Source organism: Anas acuta, chromosome 17, assembly GCF_963932015.1.
Source record: "Anas acuta chromosome 17, bAnaAcu1.1, whole genome shotgun sequence".
NCBI lineage: Eukaryota > Metazoa > Chordata > Aves > Anseriformes > Anatidae > Anas > Anas acuta.
The window spans coordinates 2,781,970-2,796,505 of record NC_088995.1 but is presented as its reverse complement, the minus strand read 5'-3'; the positions used below and the strand labels follow the sequence as shown (position 1 = coordinate 2,796,505).

At 46.1% G+C, this 14,536-nt stretch overlaps 1 protein-coding gene across 16 annotated transcripts in view; it reads right to left on the bottom strand.

Moving 5' to 3' along the window:
• The window catches only part of KDM2B (lysine demethylase 2B), a 101,359-nt gene that overhangs the window by 73,190 nt on the left and 13,633 nt on the right, over window positions 1-14,536 (bottom strand). For 14 of the 16 annotated variants that reach the window (XM_068653937.1, XM_068653938.1, XM_068653954.1 and 11 more), the window contains 2 exons: window positions 9,743-9,921; window positions 6,827-6,933 (listed from right to left, as the gene is read on the bottom strand). In XM_068653937.1, coding sequence (XP_068510038.1) covers window positions 6,827-6,933; window positions 9,743-9,921 — 286 coding nt within the window. Of the gene's footprint in view, window positions 1-1,073; window positions 1,229-1,701; window positions 1,797-6,826; window positions 6,934-9,742; window positions 9,922-14,536 lie in introns of those variants that run through there. The other 2 variants (XM_068653953.1, XM_068653949.1) reach the window with 2 other exon arrangements.

The following is a 14,536-nucleotide window of genomic DNA, read 5'->3' as shown; positions in this document are numbered from 1 at the left end:
CTACAGCTTCCTCTTCCAATGTACACCGCAGTCACATGGGCCCCGCGCAGCTCCACGCCACGGCTAATCTTACACCGCTCCGCTCTAACCTCAGCGAGCGGTTTCTCATCGCTTAACAGCTGCTAATTCGGGGAACGGCTCAACTTTTCAGGTTTTCCCCCTCACACACGCCCGCCCAAAAAGAAAAAAAAAAAAAGGAAAGAAAAGAAAAAAAAAAAAAAAAGAGCCATCACACAGCATCCATGTTGAAAGAAATCTGGAAACTACATCCCGCTGCGCGCCTCCAGGTTGCAGCTTCAGCGCCCTGGGCCGGAGCAGGTAACGTGGGTGAGAGGAGCACAGCCCCAGGCGGCACTCGGGCAGAGCAGCTTGCCAGATGTACACCCTGAAAGCACAGGCGATGCAAAAGGATGCCCCAACTTTAATTTTCCTCACCACATCCAGCCCCTGCACGCTCCACTTTTATCTCCCTGCATAGCATCAGTTCAGGTTTTAAAATATGCAGCTGCTTGTAATCTCTTGGGGGGTGGGGGGGGGGAGCTTCCCTTCCCCACTGAAGAGTTTGTTTTATGCTCTCCACCAGCCTGGAATCGTTCAGGTTAACGTCCTGTTATTTTGGAGGAAGGATTTGTGGTGCGAGGGAAAAGGGAGCTTTCCCCCCAAAACCTGGGAGGATTTGTTAGTTAGCGAAATGGTGCGAAGGAACATGGAGTAACCTGCGAGTTCACAGGGAAGAACAACCACAGAGACCCCCCGAAAGAGCTGAGGGGGATGCTGCAAGCGAGGACAAACCGCTGAGCGAACACGGGGAGCAGCTGGGCACGCAGGAACAAGGCAGAGGCAGAGCTCCGGGAGCGAGCGCGGCCACCGCACTCCCAGGCAAACCCACAATGCACTCGCCACACAGAGCTCCGAACCCGCAAGCAAACAGAGAAACAAAGACAGCAGCAGACACGCCGGGATGCGGACGCGCACAGGCGCAGGCACACGCGCAGGCAGGGAAATGCAAAGGCGCAAGGCACATGCACATGAACTCGGGGGAGACGCGTGAGCACACGCGGAGGCAGCATTACCCTGAGCTGAGCTCCTTGTCTCTCGCAAGAGGCACAGCGCACCATACGGCTCTATTCCCTCTGGCATTGCGAGGGCTCCCCTGCCACTGAGCTCAGCCCATAAACCACTCCCAAACCCCAGCAGAGGCTTCTGTTTTTTGTTCGGGCCAATGAGAAAAGTATAGCTCACTCTTCCTTCCTCCCAGGAGCAGCGCCGGCTGGTTGAAATCCCTAAGCCTGAAACCGAATACCGCACACCCATGAGCCAGCTGCAAGTGCCAAAGCGGGGGAGAAGGAGCAGGCCCCGCTCCTAACGGGCCTGACCCCCCCCACCATGAGCAGCAGCAGCAGCGCTCCCACACAGGGGCCCCGTAACCGAAAGCCACAAATTACGCCGCCAGACAAAAGAAACCATTGTCACCCGGGAGACACCGCTGCTGGCCGGCCTGCAACGCCCCCAGCCCCGCAGGGCCCCCGCTCGGCCTCCTCAGCCTGGGGCTCCCCTCAGCAGGGAAGGCCCAAAGGGCTCCGGCCTCCCCTTACCTCATGGCCGCGGCCTCCCCTCATGGCCCCAGGCTCCCCTCACCTCACGGCCACAGCTTCCCCTCACGGATGGGGGCCCTGGTGTCCCCTCATGGCAGGCACCCACCTGCGGCCGCTCTCCCTGGGGCCCAGCGAAGCCCCACAGCCCCGTTCCCCCCTCAGCGAGCTGCTCCTCCAGCCTGAGGTGCGAGCAAAGCAGCACCTATCAAGATGAAGTAGTAACTAATCATTAAGCTGGGTGCGTGCGCCAGGCACTTCAAAAAGCACATAAAAGAGCCGGTTCCTGCCCTGAGGGGGGTTACGATCTGAGTCAGCCAGACAAAAACAACACCCCAGATAAGAGCAAGCCGATTTTCTGCCATTCACCTCAGCCTGCACCAGAGATTTTGTGAAGCGGTGGCACCATCCCCATCCCACCCTCACCCCATTCCCAACCAAGGTGTCAGTAATACCCCAAGCTCCAGTGAAATACCAAGCCCTGGAGCGCTCACGATCCCCGCATGCCTCCCGCCGCATGCGGGGACTTCACAGGGAAGGAGTTATTTACATTCCAGCCATCAGATTTTGGCACGAGCAGCCCGCAGAGAGGAACAGCAGAACTGCACCCAGCTACCATTTCAGGCTGCCTGCAAACCTCGCCGCTACAGCTCGTGTCCAGCTAATGCTGGGAAGGTTACCTTTGAACTTTAAGATCCGAGAGGCCTCTCTTTTAATTGGAAGCTTACATTTCTGAGGAGGCAGTGGCGGGTGCAAGGAGACGAACCAACCTGCCGATTTGCCGCAGACCTGGCCTGGCTGCCCTGTGAGCACGTGGAGCTGGAGCAGCCTTCTGGTGCCTGTGCAAATGCAACTCATTTCTCCATCTTTGTGACATGGCTGCTCGGCTTCAGCTTCACCACAAGCGATTCTCAACGCCAACATTTATTTCATTTATACCTGTTACACTGCAAGTCCTCCAAGCTGCATACAAGGGAGGATCCGAGGCTAATGCATCAACTTGAAGACGTTAAATTCTGTTTACTTTGCTAGCTTAAAAAGTTTGACTGAGAACTTGTGCTTACTGGCCCAATTTTCTTGTCCTTAATTACCTCTGTAGAGCAGTTTTCTATCCAAAGCTATTCAAAAATGGCACACAAAGTGCATGTGAGTATCACAAATGCTTAAACCAGTCCCAGGTTGCGCTGCAGGACCTGCAAACTCCCTCAAATCAAAGGGCAATTTCTGTCTCCAGAGGCACACCCTCAGCTTCCAACTAGACCACAGTCTGAAAAGCATTTTAGCATCTGCTTAAATCCATTCCTGCACAGTAAAGAGATGAATAGAAAGGAATGGATGAGTGAATAACAGCCTGGCAGAGGAAGAAACAGCTAACACGGAGTATATAGTATCAGAGCAGCACCCTTCTGTGAACAGGTGGATGTTGCATGTAAAATAGCCCATCCTTAATTGAAGGATAACAGCGATACAAAAGACCTATTACAGCAGTGCTTCGGTATTTTAATAGGAAGAATTCTGAAGGCAAAAAGCATGCTGCAGGGGCTGAGGGTTTCATCCTCATTTGCTCCCCAGTGCAAACTTTATCAAGTTTTCAGAAATGCCTGTTACTGTTTCTATAGCTGTGGTGTCCTGGCACAGTTGCTATTTGACTGCAGCTGCTGTGCAAACAGGCTTCCTCATCTCAGCAGCACTGAGCAGCTCTCTGCTCCCCAACATCTCTCTCATGGCCCTGCACCTCGCGCAAGCTGCAGAAGGGCTTTGCCCACGATCCCACTGCTATGATTTTTTCACACTTCTGCACTGCCCTCCGGTTGGCACAAGCATTTATGCAGCCATGTGGTGGTTAGGATGGCCTGAAAACTAACCAATTTTTCTTTATTTCTGAGTCAGTTTGCAGCCAGACCAGTCCCCAGTCCAGTTTACTTTGCAGCTGCACAACGGCATGTTCTAGCGATGAGGATGGGACAATGTGGGCACAGGACTGTTTTTTTCAGGGGCAATGCCAACTTCTATCAGTTTGAAGTTTGTCACATTGCAGTCTCAGCTGGCCAGCCCCCTGATTTCTCCTGTTGTCTTATTGCTTAAGAGGTAGTACTTTGAAAGTTTTACATATTTTCAACATAAACTCTTGCCCCACTTAATTCAGTCCTCTAAGGTTCTCGTTAGGAAAGTAGTCATTTACTTACAGATAGAAGTATAACCTTATTACCCTGATTTTTTATTTATTTATTTTTAAAGTTAATGGTGCAAGTCCAAGTGAAAGCCAGGGCGGTCTCCAGCGCTTGTAGTGCTCCTAGTAACTGAAGCAGTGCAGCAGATGGAGCGTTCTCTAACTTCACTCCCAGCACGGAACTCGACGTGCAGGAGCCAAGACAGACATTTGTGTCTGGTAATGCCATCTGTGTCTGCAAAACCGCAACGCGCTCGCTGGAGTGCTTTTTGTTTGTAGGGAACACGTTAATGGTGGGTATCGCATACTGCAAACTCCTGGTATTATGAGCACGCTTAAAACAAGAATGAAATAAAACAATCCGATTCCTAAGCAACAACAGTCCGTATTAAAGAATATGAATATTGGTGATTCACAGAAAAAGAATGGGTCACATGAAGCAAGTGACAGCACTGACATTTAGCTCCATGATTGAACACAATCTCTTTAATAAGGGCTCGTGCCCTCTGGGTACTCCCGGCAATAGTTGGGACTGGTATCCATACAGAAAAGGGTCAATCTGAATTTCCAGGGATGGAGAAAGCTAATCTCTGGAGGAGTTCATATTTAAACTGGGCAAGTTCATGGAAGAGAAATCTCTTGAGTAACTGAGCACACAGAAACCACTTCCACCTCAGAAAGGCCCTGCCTGAACTGCACACAGTGGAAGTTCAGAAATCTACTGAAGGGCAGCACCATTTTATACTCACACTGTTCTCATACTTGTCTCAGAGCAGCTACAACAGCATGCAGCAGCAGAGAGGTTACTGAGCACCAAGCATCTTTGTCCCGATCCAGGACAACTTCTCTCATGTTCCTGGGCTATCAATGTTTGTTTTTAATTTTATCTTTAATGCTTCTTCAAACCAATGAGAGTTTTGTGCCACCAGTGCTGGAAATCATCTCTCTAGCCTTTCTGCTAGATGATGCTAGTAATCGTCATCTAGCATCATCCTCATACACCCTCACTCCAGCTGCATCACCCTTGCCTTTAATCCTCACGCACAGTAACTCCTTTTACCCACAACAAACTGTTTTCACATTTCAAGCACTTAGTCTTTCACTGATTAGCTTCCCTTTACCTATCACATCTACTAGTTTATCAAGCTGTCAACCTCCACCTTCACTTTGCCAGTTGACAGCAACCTCAATGGCTATGTGTCTGCTTCTTTATCAGCCATCCCTTCCTTTCTACTAGGCCATCCCCCACAAATGGGAAAAGCTCCATGTCAGAATCTGTTGAATTGCTACTTCTCTAAAATCCCTCTTTGAAACCTACCATCTGGCATTTCATGATGCAAGTAGTGAACTGCAAGAATATACTCTGCTTTTTCTGCTAAATTCTGTTAGTCATGTTGTTACCTTATCCTTTAAAGCATTTCTGCCTTGTTTTGTTTACTTGCATTTTTATTTTCAGCATCTGGAGAATGCCTGTACTAGGAAAGGGACAGTTTTCCTTACTTCTTACCTTGTACAGCCCAGGAATCCTGAAGCCCTGAATCTTAGTTTTAGCTTATTATAAACAAAGCATGTTATTTAGTAGAGTAACCACTTGGGAAGCAAGTTGCCTGGGTTCTATTTCTGCTCTGACACTGACTGATCGTGTGACCTTAGGCAAGTCACTTAGGACATTTCTAAATGCACGCATGAAATTTGGCACTTCCATCCCTATCTGGTTACGCTAACAAGCAGTTTACTTTTTCAGGATAGAGCAGCTTTGACTTCCACCAAAATCGGTGGTGCTGAGCACATTACAGGACAGGGCTTCCCTCCAGTGCTTGCCACAAAGCCCCTTCTGTTATGGAGACCTGCACCTTCCAGAACATGTATTTTTAGAGTAAGAGACTAAATGCTGCGTATCACTTTGTGACTGCACACTCTTTTGTATATGTTGGTATCAATCTATTTTAGACATTACAGTTTGGAAACAGTTCTAAGCGGTTTGCAAAACACGAGAGGTCGGTTCAACAACAGAGCCTGGGATGCTGCCAGCATTAGGTCTGGCCAATAGAAAATGCATCTAAACCAGAAACAGCACTGAAGGCAGCTTAGGGCTTCCAGGATTAAATGCTGTTCATTGGCCATACAGGTCAACAGCTATTATATTATTAGCAGCAACCCCTACTTCCCCTACAACCCCTGTGAATGGGGGTGACGAAGCTGGGGGGAAGATCCACACCTATTAAAAATGGACTGCAAGGTCATTTTGCAAAACATCTCTCAGCTAATAACTTTTCAGCCATTAGTAATTTAGAACCTGGGAAGGATCTGAACCCAGTCCACAGAGGAAGGACTTTGAATTATATTGTGCGAGTTGTATGGCACATCTGTATCCTGTGAAATGATATCTTTAGGGAGCACTTTTAGAGAATAAAACATAACAGTTCAGTTGGAAGGGACCTTTGTAGATCATCCTGTACATCTGCCTGGCCACCTTAGGGCTAAACAAAAGCTAAAGCATACTATTAAGGGCATTATCCAAAGGCCTCTTGAACACTGACAGACATGGGGCACTAACCACCTCACTAGGAAGCCTGTTGCAGTGTTTGACCACCCCTCACATCAATATTATTTCAGATCAGAGATAGCCTGCCATTTCAGAACAATTGCTCAAAACTGAGAAATAAAGAAATAAAGGCACTTTTTGAAGGGATTTGCTTAAAAATGCATTAAAACTATAGATTGCTTCTCAATTAAAAATATTTAGACTAAAACGTGTTGAGAACTTTTAAAATTAATACAGAGAAAAAATAGAATATTCTGTTCCTAAAGAACTTCACCACAGGCTTTAAGAACATGATGTATCCATTATAAAGTTCTCAAATACAAAATTGTTCTCCTTCAAAGCTTGGAGCAGTCTATCAGTATTACACAGCTCATGCAGGTCAACCATATCAATCCCCCTTCCTGCTCACTGAAAAAAATAAATAAATCATTATTTCCTCTCCTACAAGCTTTTAAGTTCAAAAGGAATTAAACAAGGAGGTCAAGAGGAAAGTATTTCAAAGACTTAAAAAAAACTTACTTTTTCACTTTGGGGTATTTCATCTCTGAAATAGCATTGGTAGCATCCGTCTGTCTCTCCTTCAAATGCTGTGGCCACATATTATCCACCCAGTCGACTAAGTCCACCTGAAAGTGCCACCAAAATCAAGTGTTAGTCACTGAGCATGTGGTAGGATTTACTCCTGTTGGCTAAAACTCTAACAGCAACAGCAGCAGATCAGCAGCTGGCAGATGCTCACAGACAGTGAGAACCTCACCACTGCAGTGAGAGTCCTTGGGACCCAACTTGTTTGGGAGCAGTATTTCATCCCTGCAACTCAGCCCTGTGCAGCCCAGATTAAGGAGGGCTTTACCACTGATCTAACTGGGTGTTAAGTTTGGCCTCTGGGCACCTGTGAGCATCATAACCTCTTTCAGCATCACCTGTTGTCTGTTTTCAAATACATTTTTGTAGCCAGTATCCTAGAAACTGCATTTGTGAACTTTAAAATATAAACAGAAAAGAGATTGCATTACTCTGATGCCTTACATTTCAAGGAATATTAACCCCATTGTTTTGGACATTCTGATTTGGATAATTACATTATTGCCTACCACGCATCTCCTTCATTGTTCTACCTTGGAATAAAATTCATCAAAGTTCTTGTCCAAGAGCCAAACTTTTAGGAAGGAAAACAGTGAATGCTGAGCAGTGAGAAAGATATTGCCAGCAAGATGAAGAGGAGATGGAAACTGAAGATTGTTCAGGGACACTGCAACAAATCTTCTTTGGATGCCAGAGCACGAACTGCTCGCTCTGTCCATCGCAGCCACAGCAAGGACAAGCCCATGACTCATTCTTTGGTCTGTTTAACGATGGAGCCTGTGCTGGGTATCCATAACACTCCCTTCTGATTATGCAAGTGGATCACGTGCAGGTTTCAAAACGGGAAACTCGAGTGAAGTAGGGAAGTCCAGCCAGGCAGGTGCAGTGCTGCATTTGGCCACAGCGTGGCTGCACATCCTGAACCAGCTCCAAAACTTTAGATGAGCGAATGAATCTCCCTGTGTGGGTCAACAAGGATGCAAGTCCTATCCTAAGTGTTGGTCACAAAGCCGTCCTCTGCCTGTGTGCAGCAAGAACTGAGAGGTCTAATTCAGTCATGGGCAACACCTGACTTAGCATCCTGACTGCTCGGTCTTTTAAAAGGCCCAAAATATCACAAGAATGTTGTTTGTAAGAGCCAGCCCAACAGCTTGTATCCCCAGAGCATTTTCATGATACTGCAGCCAGCGTGGTAAATTCTTGCAGGCTGGAGTTGGCTTTCAGCTATTTGTCCATCTGCACCTGGTACTGCTGATAACAGACAGTACTTTGTGAAGAGGCAAGGGGAGATCGTGCTGCCAGTGGAAGTAGTACCAATTCCATTAATATCACGGCTGTACGTGAAAACAAAATTGATGGGTACTGCCCAGATTCTGAAGTAATTCCCACATCCTGAACTGCAGCCCACAGTCCTTTACACAATAGGGAACATGAATCAAGTATTTCTGCCTTACGTGGGCTGAAAGAGCCCTGCAGCATTCAAGGGATCCACTCCTACCAAGGTAGTATTTGGTTAGTATCTGACTTGGTGTACTGAGCTTCTCACAGCCCCCAGCACCCTCTCTTCTATCCCTCACTTCAGTACCTAACAGAGATGCAAGATCCAAATATTGCTGCTTTTACAAACCACTGTGCACTCAGGCTATATTAAATAGACATGAAATATTCATTTCCACGCGGTAACAGGTACCTAACTGCATTTTTCAGTCCTGAACACCCAGGAAATTTACACAGATGTTCTAAAAGCTCAGTGAGCATGATGTGCTTGGAAAAACTAGGATCAGCTCAACACCATAAACTCCCCAGAGCACCTCCAAACTGCCTGCTGGTGTCTGAATGACAACAAAAACCTGCCCAAACTTCTAAATATGTGCTTAATATTCAAGTTGTGATATGTGCGTAACAGAACACAAAAGCCTACTTAAGAATTACATCCAGAAATCAGTGATTAGAGCGGCCATCTATTTGTGACTTGTTCAGGCATAAGTGTGGTGTTTGTATTGTTTGCATAGGCAAGAGATGTCCCCAGTGAAAAAAAAAACTGCTGGTGTAACTAGAACAGCATTTAGAAATGAGAAAAGTGTTTGAAAATAAAGCATCATAGAGCTACAGTTTCAAACCCAGCAGCACCTTGATCATCCAGTACTAGGAACAGATTGAAAGGGAAGGAGCAGCACTCATTCTGCTTTGAGAAGTTGCTTTGTCCTCTGAACAACCAGGACTGATATCCAAATTCTCTGCCAAGTGTCCTGAGAAGACACTTTGAAACCTCCAACGCCAATTCCTCTGCTGCATCACTGTGTACTACTGAGCTGACACTCTCATCCTCACCCACACATGGCCATGTTTTAGTGATAAATGAAATGATCTTATTAATAAAGATCATGGTGTCACTGCCGGTGACTCCATCGGGTAATAAAGTCACAAGAGCCCTCCATCTTTCTAAAATGCACACAAATAAATGTAAAATATAAAGATAGGAATTAAAAAAAAAAAAAGTTCTACTGTTATTTTGGATTAGGCTACCTTTACACATGAACACCAAAAGACAATAGACAGGTATTTAATTTTGCAATTCCCCCTAAATACCTCCAGAAGAACTACGTATCTGTACAAATTGCATGATTAAGAGCTCACCAGGTACCTAATTCATGTAATTTAAGTTCCACTGTCAAGGAGACCGGCTTTCTACTTAGGTAAAAGCGCAATTCTGAATGGGCAAGAGTTGCAGGTGCTTCATCTCACTTTGTCTCAAGTGCTCATCCCACAACTCCACGCTTTATTTCTCACAAAGCAACTGGTGACTGGGAAGAAGCTGAAAACAAACACTGTCCCCACAGGATCCCTTACCACATTGGGGCGCTTGACGATGTTCTCTAGCTTCGTGTGACTGAACTCCAGGCTGATGACGTTGTAGAGTTTTTCACGCTGGGCCTCTGGTGTTTCGTAGTACCTCACAAATTGAGACATGCTCATTTCGACACCTTTCTGTGTGTTCACATCCATCACATCCACTATCCGTCGGCTTCCTGCAAACAGACAGAAACACTCCTGAACATTTGTCTTTGCTTCACTTTCAATGGGTAAATTCTCAACAACTGCAGGGCAACTGCTATTAGAGGACAAGAGACCAGCATCAGACCCTCCACAAGTCCTGAGCAGCTCAAACGGTCAGCAGGGAACTAGCCTGGAACTGGGCTGTGTGCCGAGTATGACACTGAGCAAGTCACCTGGTGAGTCTGCTTCGGAGAGGTGGAGAGAGTAGTTCCCTCCTTTACATAGATGGCACGAGCAGAAGTACATTAAAATCTATGAAGAACTGATATAAAATGGTAGCAGGGGGCATGCAAGACAAATGGCTCTCCAAATCATACTCCGCAATTTTCTAAACATCCATATGCCTCTCAAGATGCTTTTGCTCGTGTACAAAAATTATCCATAAAGAGCAAACTACCTTGCATAACTGGATGCTATCAACTGCTGAACACCTCATACAGATTGCCGAATATTCTGGATCCAGTTGGTGGTGGTGGAGTTGAAAGCAGTAAATGCCCTGCATGAGGGAGCCCCCACTTTGGATCTCCAACCAAAAACTACAGGACATCCTTCCAGCTTCTCGAGTGGCAGACAGACAAGCCTCATTAGCACCAGAATGTTGAACAGCAGTTTTAGGCGAGCCTTCAGCTTTACACAGATTAATCCACAATCTTCTCTTCGGCCAACTGGAAGGTTTCACCTCTCCCAGAAATTTAACTAGCAGTTCATTCACGTGTGAGCAAAAGGCAGCCTATGAGAGACCTGCCTCAGTTCCAGGAGAGGATTCCAGCAAACAAACTCCTGACACTTCCAAAAAAAATCACTCCAAACCAATTTTCATTGCTGAAGAAATAACTCTAAATAAATAATGTTAAAACAAAATGGGGGAGGGGGGCTACATTATGCCATCAGAGGGAATTATTAACAGTTACAGCACCTGGCCTATTGTGTGCTTGGGAACAGTATTTCAGCAAGAATGATAGCTTGGATTTCATCACTCCATTAACCATCCTTAGCCACTGATAGCAATGACAGTGACAGATGCGATAACGATTCTGGAAAGGAACTCAAGACCATAAAGCTTTGTAATAAAAAAAAAAAATATATACAGCGTAAATCTGGAAGAGCCCCACTGGCCTGTCACTCAAACTGTGCTGCAACACTGCTGCAACAGGAGTTGATTCCTCGGTCTGAGCTCAGGACTGTACCTAGTGTTGCCACCTTGAGGCAGGATGGGGAGAAAGTTCTGTTATGTCTGAAAAAGCAGAATCCTTATATTCGGTATTTGTGTGTTTGAAACAAGGCACATTAAATCTAGCTTTTGTTTGTTTGCTTTTTTTTTTTTTTAACTGCTAGTTTTACTACCTAGGGAGAAGGTCTGTTTTCTACTCAACAATTATCAACTGCAGCAAAGCCCTGTTAAACAGTCCCGGAATTAGACACTGCCTGATTTGTCGCTTCCATGGCTAGGGGATTAAAGCAGGGGCTACAGCCCAGAGGGGTTAAGCACACTGGTACTGAAAAATTGTATTTGAAGGGCTGTGAGTCTGGGATCTGCCACGGTACTGTGTAGGTTTGATCTCAGCCTTGCTGGAGACGACCTTGTACAGCCTCTCAATTATCCTTTCTGAAAGAAAAATCAGCAGTTACCTGATGAATTAAAAATATGGGGCCCAGTTCAATAACAGGTTTGTTAAACACGCCCGATTATCAATTACGAGCAGAAGAGCTAAGGTTTGAATTGGAAGTCTCTTGACTTCTGAATTAAAGAGCAATTTGAGGGGATGTTTTTCTCTTAAGCCGCAGTACTATCAAACAAGCCCGTGCATAATGAGTCCTGGAGCACCGCTTGCAAAATCTGAGACCTGTAATTACAGGTTAACAACCTCATGCTCACTGCCCACTTCCCAGCACTTCTGGCTTACCGCCAGCTTTTTCTCTCCTGAAAATATTCAGACGTTTCTATTTCTTCTATTTTCTACCCCTAGGAGAAGGTTAAATATCACCCAGAAGGGGAGGCAGGTGAAGAACGAGGGAAAGGAGTGCACAGAGGCTGCGAGATCTCAGTTCAGGCTGGATTTCTGACAGTCTGCACGCATTTTACATGATGCACCATCTCTGTTAGCCATTTCCCAGATATTCTGACTACACCAAGCCTGATGCTGCCCATGGAGTCCCAGCAGCTCAGTGACCCTGGCAGCCTCTTGCCCTCACAGGGGCTGTATTCCTCGCCTCAGCACATGCACACGGATCTGCAGCTGGCAAAGGGCACCTCTTGCTGCTGCCACGGAAAGCTCCAGTGCATCACCAGCCCCATCCTTGGCTCTCCAGGGTTTTTCTTGGCTGTGGAGGGTCCGGATGATGTGGGATTAAGGGGTGGCAGTTCCTCCGCTGCAGCTGATGTGATTCAGAGTTGAAGTGGCGATGCCAGGGTTCACTAGAGTGGATTTGCTGCCTAAAGAAGAAACATCTTCCTCCCCTGAAGCAGCTTACTCATCAAGCACAAGTGAATCCCAAAGGATCACAGCCAGTAACCAAGAGACAAGCTAGGTGCCATCTTTGACAAGAGGCACAGACAAAAGCAGGAAGAATCTGTTGCAGAGGTGCAAGCTGGGAAGTAAAATCAATTGGGCAGAGCTACTCTAGAACTAGGTTTCATCAATTATTTTAACCCTTCGTGATAGAATTGATTAAGGGATGCCGTTTGGTGTCTACAACCAGGAGCCAAACTTGAACAATAAGGGACAGAGCCCTAGGAAATCTGAAAGCTTTACTAGCTTGGGAGGGATGGGAAGCTGAGCAGGGAGCCCTTGCTCGAATGGAGCTATTAATGGCCTTCACCACGTTTCAGAACCAGCATAAACACAATTTAAGTTAAAAGAAACACGTACCACAGCTCTGAGATCCACCAGAGGGCACAGAAGAACAAAGGGAAATAAGGGTTCAGCTCAGAGGCCTGCACGTGGCTGCCCTGCACCCCCAGCTCAGTCCTCCCACCCAGCGCACCCCGTGAGGGCTCAGGACACCACACTTTAGAGAGATTTAATTTTTATTTTAACATTCATTCAAAGCGGATTTACTGCTGTTTATATCTGGACACAAACAGGACTGTTTTTAGCAAAACTATCCCAGTTTAGCTGACATTTTTCTGTCTTTATACAGAGAGGTTTACTGTGTTAGGCAAAGGACAACCTTAAAGGGAGATAAAACAGGAAGCTCGGCTCTAAAAATAGAGGCGGTTCAACTTCCAAAATGGCAAGTCAGCGGACATGCTAAACATAGGCTGGTGTTATAATATTTCACTTTTATTTCTAAGAACAACAACGATTAAAAAAAAAAAAGAAAAAAAAAAAACATAGGAAGGGAGCATCAAGTGCCATCTTTTTGTTTATTCTACTGCTCAGAAGTCCGGGGATCAAGGCTCACTGCAGACACTTGGGGGAAGCTCCCCACCGAGGCAGGTGGCTGCACCCATCGTGTTTTAGCCCAGCACCAGTTAGTGACAGGAGCTAAACCAGAGGAAAAAAGAAGAAAAATAGGAAGTTCCTCCCCATCTCCGTGAGGGAGGAGGACAGCTGGGTTAGGTTTCTACCGGTTCAGCTTTGTGAAGCTCACTGCAAGAAAGAGCAAAGCCCGGGCCAGCAAGTAGGGAGTGAAGAAAGAAAAGCACAGGACACCAATTTAGATCTGTTTAATTGGCAAGGCCAAAAAAATGTGTTGTTAGATGCGGTGCCAATAGGCAGCACAGGGGATAGAGATGCTGTACCAGGGCACACGCTGGGCAGCAGCAGCAGAAGCTAGACGCTGGCCTGGCTGACAACGTGGTGGTCTGGCAGGGGCACAGCACAGGAATTGAAGGGACAAGTTTCTATCTCCAGAAAATCTTGCACAAATTTTTATTACAATTAAGAGCTTTGCTGCTTTCTGCTTTCCTTGGATCCTTATACAAGTTAAAAGTTCCAAAGCTTTTCACCACAGCTTGTGAGGAGAACAAAGCAACTAAACGAAGGGAACCAAACATCTTCCATCCACATAAGAGTTATGGCCCACTTCAGTCTACGCCAGATTTTAATAGCAAAATTCATGACTGATTGCATGTTTTTTGCTACTCCCATACTTATTTTTTAAATTCTATTAATAAACTCTTAGTGAGTTAATTAAAAAAAAAAAAAAAGTTTGTGAGTTGTTAGACCACCCCATGAACAGCCTAAGTCCTGTACTTGCACTGCTCCCACTGACACAATGCCTGGCTGTGCACGGTGAATTCCACACAACAATGCTGCTGATCCTACAGAAGTGACCGCTGTGGTCACAACTTTAACCTCTTCAGCTCAGGGATCACAATAACTGAAAGTCTTCCCCCCTGCTTAAAATCCTCAGCATGTGTTGAAATCACCCCTTTTGTCAGTAGCCTGGATTGCAAGCCCAGCTTTGGAGACGAAGGGAGATTCTGGCACACAAAGCTACGCCTACAAGGGGACTGCTCCAGCCTAGCACCACAACGTTAAGTTCTCTGAACTTCTAGAAGCCTTTTAAACAAGGGAGTAGGAGAATATGAAAGGAAGAAAAAGAAAGGCACAAAGTCTCCAATACAAAAGGACATGAAGA